The 16,312-nt window shown below is 45.0% G+C and overlaps 1 protein-coding gene across 1 annotated transcript; it reads right to left on the bottom strand.

Moving 5' to 3' along the window:
• Positions 1-8,822: 8,822 nt before the first annotated feature.
• Positions 8,823-12,580, bottom strand: C3H1orf115 (chromosome 3 C1orf115 homolog). Its single transcript, XM_008492156.2, has 2 exons — positions 11,953-12,580; positions 8,823-9,631 (listed from the first exon to the last, which is right to left on the bottom strand). The coding sequence occupies exons 1-2, from the start codon at positions 12,244-12,246 to the stop codon at positions 9,512-9,514; spliced, it is 414 nt and encodes a 137-aa protein (XP_008490378.1). The 5' UTR covers positions 12,247-12,580; the 3' UTR covers positions 8,823-9,511.
• Positions 12,581-16,312: the final 3,732 nt, after the last annotated feature.

Below are 16,312 nucleotides of genomic sequence, written 5' to 3'. Positions count from 1 at the left end.
GTGCCATGACCAAAATCTCAGCAGACAGAAGATGGGGAAGATCAGCCTGGCCATGAGGGATTGCTGGAATTACTGTATCAACAGCATCCTGACTGACAGGAATCCTGAAGATGTGGCTCCTGGGGGGCCTCTCTGAGAACAAGTGTGTCTCAGGGGCCAAAGCAAGAAAGGCTGCTCACATCCATCTCGTCTCAAGAAGTAGGCTTGATTACAGGCCAGGATCAGAAAATATTCCAGTTAATGGGAATCACCATACCTGGCAAAAAGTGCAGTGGGATTCATGACAGCCTGCTGGTGCATGAGCACAATGTGATGGATGTCAGAAGTAAAGGCAGCGCCAGCAGATCCATCTGTGTTGGCAAGCCCTCCAAAGCCCTGATCTTCCTCTTGGGCAAGAATGGAGTTCATGCATGTATGGGCCTGGAAGCATGAAGCAAATAGTGCCAGAGAGGCAGACATCTTTCTGAAGAGATGGAGCAGAGAATAAAAATAACCCCCTTTTTTTTTTTTCATGTATTTGCCTGCTTCTTCTAGTTGGGGGATGCTGGGCAGGCAGCGGTGCTGGGACACCACTGGGATACTCTACCTGACCAGCTGCAATGCCAGAGGGAGTCAAATCACCATCAGGATGTTTGGTATTACTTGACTGGTCTCCCAGTACTTGCTCCCTGTTATTCTCATTTTACTGACTGATTAGATTAATTGGAACAAAGGCCTCTGATAACATTATCTTAGGGGTGTTACTGTTTTAATTTAGCTCCTGAAACACAAAGAGACTGCATTAGAAAGGAGACATTGCTTTATTCCATTGTGCACAGAATTGGTCACTCAGGCAACAGTTCCCAAATCAGGTGCACCATTGCTCACAGAACTTCCCATTAGCTACGGAAGAATAGTTCCAAACATATTTACATAAGGCACTGTTTAACCTTTACCCATATCAGGGAGGACAATCTCTTTGTCCTCTTATTCTACACTTTGCTGTTTAAATTATACCCTCAATGCCATTCATGGGTTTTGAGACCTTCCTCTTTCTATAGTCAGGCCACAACACTATGGTTAAGTAAGATTTACTTTTGATTTTCAACTTGTCCCTGGAACAAGCCAGTTCATTCTGGAAATTTACTGTTGATCAGCAAGACCTTGACCCACTGATGGACTGTATGGGAAGCAGGTGCACAGATAGTCTGCCAGCTGTCTGCTTACCTTTTACACCACTTGCAACCCCTCCTTATGCCACTTTTTTCTAAGCAAATAGGGGGGGGGTTTATGAGGTAAATTACCTGTTTTGGGTCAGTGGCATGGGATCTTCTGAGGATTGCTTCCTTTCCATCCTGCTTGGCCAAACTCTGGCCTCAAGATCATGAGAGTCCCTGTAGAACCCTGTCCTCCATACCCCTGGGACTAAACTGCTGCTTTAACCAGATCTCCCCCACCACCTTCAAACCAGCAACCCACTGAGTCAAAGATAATTACTCGTGATGACTTTTATGATGCTGCCACAGACACGAGGAGAGCCAGCTCTGCTGAGCAAACTGAGAGCACTATCACGGTCTCAGTTAATCTTGTCATTTAATATGGAGTCGGTGTTTTTAAATTTAATTGAATTCACACAGAGCCCTTTTAATCTGGAACCACACACCCACAGGATTAGAAAAATGCTTTAAGTGGAACCAGACATCTAACAAATTAGCAAATGTTGAATAAATCTGCAATGACTGTCTGATTAGTAAGCACTATTTGATAAGCTGTGCAAATCAATGTAATTTCAAGGGAAAAACCCACAAAACCACAAACTGTTTTTCAAATCTGACAATAGAAGCAACACATCAAATGAAATAAATAAGTGAGGAAAATAAAAAGTTAATATTTATGTTGGCCATAAGTTTTTATAAAAACAAGGGCATTCCCAATGAACGTTGCTTCTTTTCACAAGCTTAAGGCAAAAATTAGTATCTACTTCCTGTGTTTTCTTGAGCACTGGTAGTATTCTTGATTGTGCAAATCACAAAAGGCAGAAAGCTTTTGTCCTCCAAAGTTCAATCTAAGAGGCATCAAAATGGCAGGATATAGAATAAAAGAAAATCATTCTGGATGATTTACTGCTTGCTCCATTCTTCACAGGGTGCCAGAAAAGCAGGTCTGGAGTGAATATATACTTTAACAGTGTGAGAATTTGGATATAACATGATGTTGTTGTGAATAGCTACAGTTCTTCCTTAGTTACACATTATGGGCAGCAAAATGGCATACAAACCCAGTATCTTTCAGTTTGAAGGATTTGTTAACTGAATTAATAAGCAGCCTTTGCTAGTGATTGCATATTAGGTTAGAAACAAAATCATTTCTAAATCCAAGAAGGACCTTTAACTTTTCTTCCCTAAACCTACTGCCTGGACCCAAAGGAGATTTTGTTCAGCCCTGACCCTTCTTGGAGGGCTATGGCCTGAAGGAGCTTAGAGAGAAATAACAGGAGTCAGGAGCATCTGAATAATCTCTCTTTTCCTTATGTGATACAAAGAACATAGAATTAGAAATAACTGCAGAGGGCATGGCTGGGGCTTCCTTTCAGGTCCAAGACTGAAGAAAAGCCCTCTTCACACTGGGCACTTTTCAGAAAGCCTCCAATAGAGAGCTTGACCAGCAGGTTTCTTTAATCCTCCATCCCAGACACACCTGTACTTACTTAGGAGCCACCTTCTGCTATAAAGCAATGTGAACAGAGCCATTTGGACAAAATGTAGGTACTGCTTTTGATGCAATCCACAGCCTTTGTGCAATAGGTTTGTGTTTGCCATAGCCACAGTGGGCACAGTAAACATGCACTCGGGGGAGTTACCCCATTTTCAATTGGCTATGGCTCAATCAAACTTCAGGACAGTGACGCTGAAATTATTTGCTCAAGGTCCTTGCCAAAGGGTGCTTAAAATGTGTCTAATCAGATGGAGGATTTGCCATGTCAATCCCCAAACAAACAGGGGCCAGGCTCTCTCAGTCATGAAGGAGAGCGATGCTGGCATTGACAAAGCATGGTGCCAGCTCAGAAGCATTCATGTTACAAATTTTCAGGTGGAAGAAATTTTATGGAAAAAAGCAATGATGCCTTCAGATGCAATGGGCAACTGGAGATAATTCTTCTAGAGGCAAGCCCAGACTCTCTTGTATAGCACTGCTTCAGTCAGAGGTCTAAGAAAAGTGAATGACAAGAAAATAGTTGAAGAATTTTACTTCTTTCAACTAAAAAAGACAAGTGACTGGGGATCTCAGAAGTCTTCAGAGATATGTGCAGTGCTGTAGTTGGAAAAGGCAGTTTTGAGGGGGAGATTTGGATGGACATTACAAAAATTACCAGTGACAGAGACAGCAAAATGTTGGCCCGTATTAGGTGGCAGGGTGTTAGGACACAGATAAATGTAGGCTGGGCTTATCTCAGTGAAGGAATAGAGGTTAAATGCCCACATCAGGAATATGCCAGTTATTTTTCCATGATTCTCTGCTAGTTCAGCAAAAGGTGGGCATGTGAGGATGGCACAGGTGAGTATGTGTTAAATTCATCCTACCTATGTTAACTTCAGCAAGATATAATAAAATTGTAATATACACACACACAATTATATCCTTATTCCAAACTTGGAACAAACAATAAATTCAAAAGATTATTTCACAGAAAGGAGGACAGGATAAAAACATTGCTGCTTCATCTTATAATCTTCAAGGAAATCAGAGTTCAGTGTGTCATGCACTTGAAATCAGTGAAGTGTTGTGTAGGGAAAAATTTCAGGCAAATAATTCGTAATAATAGAATTAAAAATAGAGCCATTAATGATAGATGCCTTGTAATGGAATAAGAGCAATGGGCATTTTTTGTTAGGCTTTTCCTACATGGGGAATCATAACTACCTAAAAGCCAGATGGGTAGGTAGAGTACTCCATTCACTGTCCATAGAGGAAGACAGATTGAAAATTGCCTTTTTCTTTCAGTCTCTCCAAATTAACCACTACAATACAGAAATGGTTATTCCAGACAAATGTTCAGCCCAATAGGGATTGATCAACATCATGCAGGCTAATGATGCTACAAGTTCTACCTGTGTTCCATAACTGTAGCTCCCCAGGCGTGTATAATATCAGTCAGGCAGCTTTAGGAATTTGAACAGTCAGGGTAGAGCAGCATGGCATCTGGGAGAGCAGGTGGGGACCAAAGGAGAGGCTTTACTGGGGAGTGGTGCATTTATTCTGCAGCACAATGGCTGACAGGCTCCTGCAGCTATGGCTTAGTGGCTTAGCAGCCATCACTGGGGGTGGGATTCACCAGAGGCAGGAAAAGTCCCCACCTTAATGCAGGCACAGCTGAAAAAACAATCTGGTGCTTGAATAAGTGTCCCAGGATAGGAAGGGTCAAGGACTGCAGAAATAGGGGAATACAGAAAGCAGTGGGAGGCAAGTAGACACTGGATGCTGGAGCTAGGGGTCAAGACAGCTCTGACAGGGGGGTGGGGGTCATTCCAGTCTGCTATACTTTGTTACCCCTGCCTTGGGAATTACAGACCCTGTCTGAAGTAGCTGTGATCTCTCCAGTGAAGGCTGGCATTCAGAAACAAGGAGTGGCTGGGGCTCATTCCCATTCCTCTGGTGCAGCATCCTTAAGGAAGGCCCAGCAAGAACCTTGGGGCAAAATGTATTGAATTTTTAGGTGCCAAAGGAAAAAAAAACTAACACAAAAGCATGTTCCTATGATTTTATATTTGAAACTTTTGTAAATAGGAGGCTCAGGATTCAGCTGGGTAGAAAACAGTCGCATGCAGAGACACACATTACACTGCTGAGACCCAACATACTAAAAATGAGTCTGGACAAAACAGGAGGCCAACCTAGGAGAGGACAGGAAACCCTGTGGGAGATGAGGCAGAGCAACGAGGCAGGCTGACAGGGCTGGGAGTCTGACTCTTTTTCCCAGAAGATGGCACTAAAGGACAATTGCCTCTCAGCCGGCACGGTGCTATGCAGGGATAACTCTGCTGGGGGACCAAGGGTTCCTCAGGCAGTTTGCAATTGCCATCCTCACAAGCACTCCTTGTCAGGAGAAGCAAAGCTATCCTCTTGGTGTCTATGCTTTTAGCAAGAGTGAGGGTATCAGTCTTTTACATCTCCATGGAGCAGGTAAATAGAAGCTTTCCGCTTATATTTATACATATATCCCACTCACAGCCTGAGAGTCCCCCAGTCTGAAGGGCCTCAGGCAGTCTGTCATCCAACCTCCTGCTCACAGCAGGGTCAGCACTGATTTCAGACCGAGTTGCTCTGTGCAGCGTACACTAACACCTTGAATGCCTCCAGGGATGGAGACTTCTTAGCTTCCTGAGCCAACTTCTTATGCAAAGCAATCACATTAGTGTTTTTTTCTCCCCCTTGAATCCATCTGGAAATTCCTCAGTTTCAATTTATAGCTATTGCCCTTTGCTGTCTGGCTGCAGGCCTTGACTCCATGTTGCTGGCAACTCCTTATGTATTGAAGAGTTGCTGTCAGATCCCTCCTAAGTCTTCTGTCCTTCCAGGCAAACAAGCCCAGAGCCCTGAAGGGTGACACAGGATTCAGGACAGAGCACCACCCTTTTGGAGCTCAGGGGAGCCTTCACCCTGAAAACAGGACTTAGCAGTCTGATAGCTCCTTCCTGAAATGAGAAGGAAGGGGACAATTTGCTTTCATTCCTTTCATTTAATTTAATTATCTTCATTAATCTACAAGCTCTTCAGGCTCTTTACTGGTCTTTGATGAAAACGGATTTCCAAAGCAGACTGTGTACAAGTAGCTGCAGCAACTTAGTACTCATTTTAGGTTCAATTTTGTCTCATAAGAGCTCAGTGCCTAGCTAACAAGGGACTCAGAACAGACAACAGCAACCCAACACAAAACCTGCTCCCTTGCCATATCAACAGGCAAAGAAAAAGTCATTCATCCCTGAAGTGAACCTTGGCCTACTAAGTGCCAAAGTTAATGGTGTGGTGTAGTACAGCTTTCCTCAGTTATAGCACTTCAAAAGCAAGCAAAAGTCTGCTTCCCTGCTGCTAATGTGGCAGGACAAAAGACAATAGCTGTGAGACCTCTGCCATTTCCTCAGGGCCAAGGAGGAAAGCTCTCGGTAAGCCAGAGTAGTAATTAAATGTTCTGGCAGAAACAGTAGAAATAAGCTTTATTCCACTCCATGACTAATTGAGCCGGCACTAGGAACAGCCAGGGCTTTGATTCAGAAGTGACTTGCCAAGCTGTCAGGTGAGCAGCGTTCAGTTCCGAGAGAAGCTTGGATGAGTTGACTTGCCACTCCTGCATATGTTCAGCTTCCCAAAATTATTTATCCTGCCATTTGTGATGCTTGGTAAAAGGCTCATAGAAATCTGAAAGGAACCAGATAGCACAGTAGCACACCACTGAAAACAAAGACCTGTGCAATGAAGCCTTGAGGGTGCCAGTCAGGTGCCTGAATGCATTTTGTCCAGCAGCGATATCCACCACATCCCACCTCTGTCAACAATGGGGTCAAAAGTCCATTTTACTCCTGAAAAGAACCTGGAAAAAAGCTGCAGACTAACCCGTTTTAATAAAAGAGCCTGCCTGCACCCATGGGTTGAAAGCTTTCCCTGGCTGGGATGGCTTCTCCACAGCCAGCCTTGCTAAGAACACATGAAACCCCTGCAGAAGCTCAGAGACCATCCCAGGCTGCCTGCCTGGCTTGGCACAGAGTGGCCCCAGAGCACCTAATCTCCTCACCCTCACCCACATCTCTACTCCTATCACTAACAGAGTACCAGTACCAGGGCTCTGCTTCAGGGGGAGGTTGCCATGTCTTGTTGGCTGAGCAGAATGACCTTCCACCTCATCTGGAGTGAGTTGGGAAATACTTCTTTTTGTCTCTAATACCACCAAGACAACAGCTGTGCAGGACCTGCCCTGTTCCACCTATTTGCACTGCAGCTAAGCCAGACAAGGCACAGGAGGGATGCTACCATCACTGACAGAACTACAGCCCTCCGCCATCCACACTGCTGAAAAATGAACCCACATTCACACACACACACACACACACACATACACACACCTATTCAGGTTTTCTAAAGGTTGTTGTGTTAGCTGGGCTGGTGAAGAGAGAAGAAAACCGTCCGGCAAAGACTAAGCCTCACTAATTCACTCCACTAGCTGAGAAGTGAATTATTGCTCAAGGGGTACTGATAAGCAGCACTAATAGTAGCATAAGAGAGAATCACCAGTTCATACTGAGGAAGGAATATAGGCTGCCATGAATCACCCACTGTTTTACAGCAACAGCATAGGTTACTTGCTTACTTTTTCTTTCTTTGTTTGTTTTTGTCTATTTTAGAAACACTGTTCAGCAGAAGCTGATTCACCAATCTGCATAAAGCTTTTCTACACAAAATCAGTACTTATGTATTCTTCTGCTTCTATAAGGTTATTTCCTTCAAGTTGCACCAGGCAAGCAGAGATCAGAAGTCAGCAGGCAAAAGTCAGTGGCAACCACTGTGCTGAGTGGATCCATAAGCTAAAGTTCATGTTTACCTTTGTGGAAAGTCCTTGCACTGAATGGGTTAGACCCTGGGTGTTGCAATGAGGGAGCTGCCATGCTATTCAGAGGGCACATGGATGACTAGATGAACACACATTTTATGCACAAAAGTGGAGACACAAATCTCCCCTGCACTGCTTAGTCATTTTTTAAAAAAAGCTCTAATGATTCACGCTGCAAAAGCACTGTAAAACAGAGCAGATCAACAAAATTTAAAAGTTAATCCTAAAATATGCAAGCTAATATGGCATGTGGGTGTTATTACAGCCCTCTTCTCACTGCAGAAGACACAGCAGTTATCTATAGATATCTATATATCTATATATAGATATCTATATATCATGTCTGGTGGGGCAGAGCAGAGAGACAGATCCTGAGCTTCCTGCGAGGAAGCTCAGGAAAACTCAAACAAAACTAAAGGCACAAAATCAATGAGCAAATAAGCAAAATCCCTTTGTGGTTGTTCCCACCCCAACTCATGTAGCCTTAGATCCTCTCCAGCCTCATCTCAATACCTTGCCTTTCCTGAACATTTCCATGGAGTCTGGGCTACAACCAGACCCTTCTTAGAAAAGCACTGAGGCCAGAGGCATAACAAGACAGGGAAATTTACACTGCAGCTTCCTGCTTGGGCCACCACTGAGAAATGCCTCTTTCTGTGCTCTTTACATGTGTAGGTTTCATTTTCTGCATTTAAAAGAAAAACAGTCCAGTTTGCTGAGATGTGCAAACCTCTTCCTTCAAAAAAGACAAGAGAAAACAAATGAACGATGTTTTTTTCCAGAACATAACTCAACTCCTTGATTACAAAATCAGTATCAAAACTAGAAAGATCTTTAATACAGAGGAAGTACTAGCACAGAAATTCTTTACAGACACCATGAAACCTATAGAAAAAGAAGTATTTAAAAAATTAAAATGCACATAATTCTGAAGGCCCATAAACCTCCTTGGTTCCTGTGTCATCAATACACGATTTATATCACTGGAGGTGTGACAAGGAAGCTGATCCATCCGCAGAACCATCTGATGTTGACACTCTCAACCTATAACTTTGCCCTACGGAAACGACAATAGAGCTGGCAGATTATATGGCCCCATTATTACACAAAACAGTTGTACATTCTTATAAAAAAACGCTGTATTTAAGGTTTTTTTTAAGGTGAACAGCACCAGAATCAGGTATGCCAAACTTCATTCTCAGTAAGTGAAATATATACAGGTTTGAAAGCGACAGAGGAAAAGTTTACAGTACTAATCACAGTGAACCTTTAATACTCCAAAATCAGAAGACAAATGCACCTCATTTTGTTCCTGGATTTTTACATTAATCTTAAGATTTAGAGGCCTGTAATTTCCAGTGTTTGAAACAACAACGACGCAGAAATCTCACCATGTCTCAGACCATAGTCCCTTTATATCTATTTTAAGTATACTCATAATCTTAACCCTCTCGGGGGAAAAGACATCAGAAAAACCAAAGACTACCTTTTCCTGATCCCTTGTTATCGGTTTCCTCCACTGCTTTGGCAATTCCTCTCACTTGCCAGACTCTGATCTCCAACTCCCCAGCTGTCAACCCATTCTCTACTTCCTTTCCTTTCTCCCTCGGCTACTTGCTTCTCCATCTGTCCTTGGCTTCCTTCCACACACAGCCCAAAGCTTTAGAAAACTAACTCATGTTTGAGAACAAACTTCAGCTCCTTAAGTCAAAGATTATTTCCTCGTCCTTGCATTTCTTCAGCCCATTTCTGATTTTATAAAACGCTGGAAGTTTTTGCAGACAAAAGCACTCAGTCTGGGGGAGTCACGGCTGCCTGAAGGGGTCACAGCTGGGACTGGTTGTCCTGGAAGTATCTCAGGTACAGGTCTCAGATTTAATCCTGAGAAAACAATGTCCTTGTGTCCTCTCCTGTGGGGCACATGAAGCTGTGCTAGCGGACGAAGGATGCCACCTGAGCTGCCACCCCAAAGGGGGTGGAATAGGCTGTTGCCAGTCCTTGCAGGCCAACCACCAAGTAGCGGCACCCCTTCTGCAGAGCCTTCCCAAAGTTCTGTGGAGAGAGATGGGAGAAGGGGATGTAAAAAGGAGAGGTGATACAAAAAAAACCCAACAAACCAACAACAAACCTCCACATAAAATAATTTCAACGTTTCAACAGTCAGTGTCATTCGACCAGAAAATTAACTTTTCCCACAGCTGCTGAGGGCTTGGCATGGAGCAGTGTTTTACCATCTATTTTTGTATAGAAACACACACACACACACAGAGTATAGTTAAACCAAACGGATGCTGCCTCCACAGGAAACCAGGCTTTTACGTAGGCTTCTATTAAAAAATAAAATTAGTTTAAATTCAGATCTAGTTTGTAGAGGTACATGTTTCCCACACTCATATGTTCTGTTAATAACTCTTAAAAAAACATGTAATCTGTAAACACTGGAGATGAACAAGAAAGTAGTAAGTGACTGAGAAAGCTTTTATGTAAATTTCATTGCTTTTTATCAAAACAAGGTTTTTGATCAAAGTAAGAATGTTTTGACCACTTTCCGGTCTGTACATGTGTGTTCTGCATTAGAGATAACTTGTTACAGATTATTTAATCTGAAAAACTTAATCTAATTTTAATTTCATTCATGTTAGGGAAGTAATACAATGTGCTCAGTTTGCAAAGAATATCAGAATTAACTGTTAGTAACTATGGTTGTGCAGGTCAAGACCAAAATAACATCTTGTAATATGGAAAAACACTGAAACAGAGGATGTCTTTTTAAATATAATGAAATGGATGAAATCCAGTCAATACCTACTATATTCCTAGGTTTTCTTAAAGCTGGGTTACAGTGGTACTGGCTCATAAAAACTTTCAGCTGTCATGATGCCACTGCATAGCTGAATTTTGCTGCATTTACTCCTACGGAAAGTTATTTGAAGGAAGTTAGGACAGCAAAATAAAAAGGCAGCTCAAATACAGGGGTAGAGCCCGGGGCCAGAAGAGGAGAGGCAGGGCCTTCCTTTCCCACATCTGCCCTAGTCCTACCATGTCACACTGGGGACTTCTTTCCTCCTTCCTGCCCCGTAATACAACTTACCTACCTGAACCTCACCAACACTTTCATGAGTTCTTTAGTGCCAAAGCTAAATTGGCAAACCTTCCCCTTGGGGATACTGTCTGACTGATAAAAAAGGGAATACACAGTGCCTGAGAACTGTCCGGTGCTCTAAACACTGTTATCCATGCCCTTACACTGACAGCACATAGAGCAATGGCACAACAGCAAAGCTGGGAACTGCTGAGACACAACCATGATCCCAAAACTGCTCCCTATAAATCGAGCCTTGAGGCTGCTTCATACATCATGTGTTTACTGTGACTTGCAAATCACAGCGCTGGAAGCTCAAAGTATCAAATCAGTCACGGAAGAATGAAATAAAGATGAAATGAAACTAATCTCTTTATGAAACAGTATTATTTGTGCGGCTTTCAAAAGTAACTTTGCCAAGGTAACTAGCATTTTCTGCATGTCAGAAACAGGAAGGAAATTCTTACTAGTATCATAATTTTTTAAAGAATGCAGCGTAAAGTCAGGTCTCATACCAACATCTGCAATCTCTCTGTTAGGAAAAGACTTCAGGCACCAGACCGGTTTTTCCTTCTAACACAGAACCCACTTTTTGCTACAAATATGCAACACATACCTGAGATGCATTTAAGTGAAAAGAACAAGAAAAAGAAACGAATTTTCCAAATAGGACTTTTGGAATTAAAATCAGCCGCCCTCCGGGGAGGTGCGGGGGGGTGGGGGGAAATAACCACAGGACTGCAGCGCTTGTGACTTTCCACACGGGAAAGCAGAGGAAAAATTTGTAGCCAAAATAGTAGTTACACAATAAAGAACATGTCGCAATTTTTCTTCAACTCATTCCAGTGATTTTCCGCGGACACCTGTAACATAAACTGGCAAACGAGTGACGTGGAGGTATTTTATTACCCTTTCTTTGAGGCACTTAAGAAAAGGAAGCCAATTAACCAGAAGTTTTAAGAAATGGTATCAAAACAGTGCCGCCGAGGGAAATGCAGAACAAAGAAAGGCGAAGTGCCCGTCACATGGAGCAGCTTAGTGTCATTTTAACACCGCTTTTCTTCTCTTTGATCCCGCCGAGGGTCGGTGTCGTGCTTCCCCCCGGCGAAGCCAAGTGCAAGCCGGCGGCCCCAACCCCGACTCGCAGCTCGCCCCCGGTGCCCCCAATGCCTCAAGGACACGGGGCACTTCCCAGAGCCCCTCGGTCAAGTCGAGGTCGAGTCCCCGCCGCCTCCCCGCACCGCGGACAGCCTCGGGCGGGGGCGACCGCTCCGGAGCTCCCTGCCCTCACCTTGCCGTACTTCTTCAGCCGCTTGCCGTAAGGCCGCTTGCCGCCGGGCCGCGGTGTGCTCAGCGGCTCGTAGGAGTCGGGCAGGAGGGCGAACCGCACCTTTCTGCCGGCAGAGCGCTCCTCCCGCTGCTCCGCCGGCCGCGGGGCCCTCACGCAGCCCCCAACCCTCCCCGCCCCCGCCTCAGCCTCCTCCTCCTCCTCGTCGCCGGGCAGGATGGAGACTTGGTCGTCGCCGGCCCCACGGCGGCAATACCTGCCCCTCGCTTTAGCGCCCAGCCGCGCACCCACCGCCATGGTAGTGGTGCCGCCGGGCGGGCTCCCTGCGCTTCCTTGGCCGCTCGCTGCTGCGCCACAGGTGTGGCCGGAGGAGGCCACTGCCCCCTCCCCGGGGCGGGACGGCTGCGGGAAGAGGCTCCCCGGGCCCCGTAACCCTGCGAGCCGTGCCAGCGGAAACCTGCTCAGGGCAGCCGAGTGACGGCTGATCGGGCACCGGCACCTCCCGCCGGTGGTGCGTCTCGCTTTGCCGGGGACGCGGGGAGTGGCTGGGGGAAGCCTGGGACCCGGACCAGGACCCGGACCCGGTAGCTGAGGAGCGGTGTAGCCCGCGCTGTCGGTGTCGGTGGGACAGGGGCTGGAATAGCTCCTTCCCTGGAATCGCACCCTCTGCTCCTCCCCAGCAGCGCGGTTGGGACATCGCACTCTGCTTCCGTCCGGAAAAAAAAGCCAAACTCCTCTGTAATCTCGCTGTCACGGGTGTTCCTACCTACAGCCTCGGGTGTACAACATCTCCGGTGTAGAGGGCTCTGTTCTGCTACCCTGGGCAACGGGGAGCGTACCAAACCCTTAATTTAAAGGCAAAGGTTTTTTCTCAGATGCAGGGGGAGGGGAGCAGTGATACAACTCTGCAGCTGGGTAAGCTGCAGGTCAATGGTCGCACTTCCTAAGGAGCGTTCGTGTAGCTGTGGAAGATCAAGAAGATCAAGAAAAGGAAAATCATAGAGGGAGGATCAACCTCGTGTACTAAACCTGATGTTTTATTTATCAGTATTTGATACATATGCAAATACTTCGGACAAGCAGATGCAGTAAGGGGACAGACTGATCCCTTGCTGTGGATTTTTCTTACCGAGGAGGAAAGGCATCAACCTGTGTCCTGCCAGGATGTTTTTTAATGTTCAGCAAGTAAATCCTACACCTATGATTACCTGCCCCAAGGATGGTGTTTCACCATCATCCCAGCTCCCGCCAGAAGGCTGCATCATGAAGAACTTGGTCAGTCTTCTGAGGAGAGGAAGATGTGAGCTAAGCCTCAGGTCTGTTGCTATAGACAAAGTGCTTTATAACTTCCCCTGTTTTATATTAAAGGCATCACCACTCCCATTACCATTGTTAGTTTTTTAATTTAAAGCTCTGAAGTTCGATGTGGAAAACTGTAGCCAGGATAGGATTTTATGCTCTTGAGTACCAGTCCCAAATGGACACCTATGACAGACTTCAGGTGACCCTCAGAACTCCTCCTTCCTTTGAACTCTAGCACTTGAGGGCCATCACTGAGCCACCCACCTCACCCCCACCTCCTACAGTCAGATGCTGAACTTGCCTGCATTCCAGAGGTGCAGGTATGTCCTGAACCCTGCTGACTGGATGAGAGGAGCTCCAGAGGTCCTGTCTTGTGTAACCTATATTTTAACAATAATCACATGGGATGGAGCCTGCAACAGCTCCTTCTCAATGCTCCCAATAGCATTAAATTTTGCATGCTCTGATACACTGCTGTACGTATTCATCTTCTTCAAGTTCAAAGGACGATACAGTTGCTTGATGTTGATGAATTAGAGCATCAAGGGATAAAATCACAATAATCTGTAAGCAGCAGTTAAATGGAATTTTTTGTCTTAACCTCAAGCTACCTTGAAAATTTTTAAAGGAAAAAAAATGCATTAAATATATTTTTTATGGGGCTTTGAAGTGTTTGTGCCTAGGTTTTCTATTTATAGATCCATTACTCAGTGCATACTTCGCCCTGTAATGAGAAGTGCAAAGATACCGAAAGAAATTTTCTCCAGAGGGATAGGTCAGAGAAAACACCTCTCAGTTTACTGTCTCCATTTGCATGGCAACAGGGGAACCACAACACGTTCTGAGATCAAGAAATCCAGGGTACCTCTTAGGTGTATGACACTGGGTATCAAAAGCCTTATGTCTAACAAATGCACGAAATTAGCGTCATCGTATCTAAATTACCTTAATGATGCTGCTTTATTCTCAACTATTATTTTTGATCCACAGAAGTAGGAGTGAACATTATAGCCTTTTAATTGATCTACATGCATTTTAATATTTTTAATTGGACTGGATGAAAAGGGATCTATTTGGTTTGGAAGTGTCTGTATACCTTAAATAAAGACATAAATCAAAAAAACAACCCCAACCCAAAAAAGGAGAATGATGCAGTCTAAATGCTCAGCCCCCATCCTCCCCAAACACCTGCTAGAAATGATGTCAAGAAATTACTACTGAGTACCTAATCCCTCTGAAGATCCAAGACATCCCTAACCATTCCTGGAACTGCAGAACATGACATGGCATTTCACCGTCTTTCAGATTTCTCAGTTAAAGCTGTGCTGATGAAATGTTACCCTGATTACCTCCCATGTGAGAGCTGTTGGATCCCTCCACAGCTGTCTTGTTATGTACCTGTTACACATCGTTTACTCCTTGGATGAGGGGCTCAAAAAACAGGCATTGAGAATTCAGTATGCAATATTTCACCCTTTTCCACACTAAGTACACTCTCCTTGCCAATAATTAAGTCAGAAGTTCTTAAAAAATCACTCAGATTTTCCCATCTCACTCGCAGAATCACAGAATGTTTAGCTTGGAAGAGACCTCCAAGATCATCCAGACCAACCTCTGACCAACACCATAAGCTAACTACTAAACCATGTCCTTAGGGACCAGGTCCAAACACCTTTTAAATACCTCCAGGGGTGGTGACTCCACCTCTGCCCCAGGCAGGCCATTCCAATGCCTGACAATCCTCTCAGGGAAAAAATGTTTCCTAACATTCAGCCTAAACCTCCCCTGGCACAGCTTCCACCCGTTCCCTCTGGTCCTATCACAATCCACCAAGGAGCAGAGGCTGTTTCCCTCCTCTCCAACCTCGACATAGTTGCAGAGAGCTTTAAGGTCTCCTCTCACCTCCTCTTCCCCAGACTGAACACCCCCAGCTCCCTCAGCTGCTCCTCACAGGACTTGTGCTCCAGGCCCTTCATGAGCTTTTTTGCCCTTCTCTGGACACTCTCCAGCATTTCTGTGTCCCTCTTGCAGTGAGGGGCCCAGAACTGAACACAGCACTCAAGATGCAGCCTCACCAGAGCTGAGTACAGAGGGGTGATCACCTACCTGTTCCTGCTGGCCACACTGTTTCTAACACAAGCCAGGATGCCATTGGCCTCCTTGGCCACCTGCACACACTGCTGACTCATACTGAGTCGAGTGTCAACCCATACCCCCAGGTCCCTTTCCAACTTACAGCTCTCTAATCACACTTCCTCAGGTCTGTATCTTACCATGGGGTTGTTATGGCCAAGTGCAGGACCTGGCATTTGGCCTTGTTAAGCCTCATACAATTAACCTTGTCCCATTGGTCTTACCTCTCCAGGTCCCACTATAAGGCTTCCCTACCCTCCAGCAGACTGACATAGCCACTTAGTTTGGTGTAATCTGCAAAGTTACTGAGGGTACACTCAATCCCCTCATCCAAATCATTAATGAAGATATTAAAGAGAAGAGGCCCCAGCACTGAACCTTGGGGAACACTGCTCATGACCAGTCACCAGCCACTCCTACCAGGAACAGGCACTTGGAAAGCCAAATGGCATATCTGGGAGCTACTACACCTTTCACACTCAGATTGGGCCCTTGCTGGACCACTCAGTGTGTTTGCTCTGGAGCCTGTAAGGTGGTTTACAGCTTACCTTCCAAAAGACTGAAGGAATTTTTCTTGGGAATCAGGGCAGTTTCACACAGCTGGCAGTTACTAGAAATGACAACTGTTCATACATAGAAACATTAAATTGGCACTTTGGGGGTTCAATGCTTCATGGGAGTTCAATGTTTCATGGGAGAGCTGAACTAATTTTTTTCACCTCCATCTTGTTGAAATGCTGTCCCTTTTGTGGAACATTGATATAGCTCTGGTTATATGAAGCACTGAAAACCAACAATAGTCTGGGGCAAAGTTAGCAATGTGAAAGGGATAGCTATCCCAAGTACTTAATTTACCATCGCACAGCACTACCTCTATTTTTTCCGCTGAACCTTACAAAGAGGCAAAGGGGTTTTGTTTCATGACCAA

Source organism: Calypte anna, chromosome 3 (genome assembly GCF_003957555.1).
Source record: "Calypte anna isolate BGI_N300 chromosome 3, bCalAnn1_v1.p, whole genome shotgun sequence".
Classification (NCBI taxonomy): Eukaryota; Metazoa; Chordata; class Aves; order Apodiformes; family Trochilidae; genus Calypte; species Calypte anna.
This window is presented reverse-complemented; position numbering and strand designations above follow the sequence as displayed.

Coding starts and splice junctions, on each gene's coding strand:
- C3H1orf115 (XM_008492156.2), bottom strand. CDS start 12,246: ATGGCGGTGGGTGCGCGGCTGGGCGCTAAAGCGAGGGGCAGGTATTGC. Junction 9,632..11,952: donor GGCTGAAGAAGTACGGCAAG/GTGAGGGCAGGG, acceptor CTCTCTCCACAG/AACTTTGGGAAGGCTCTGCA.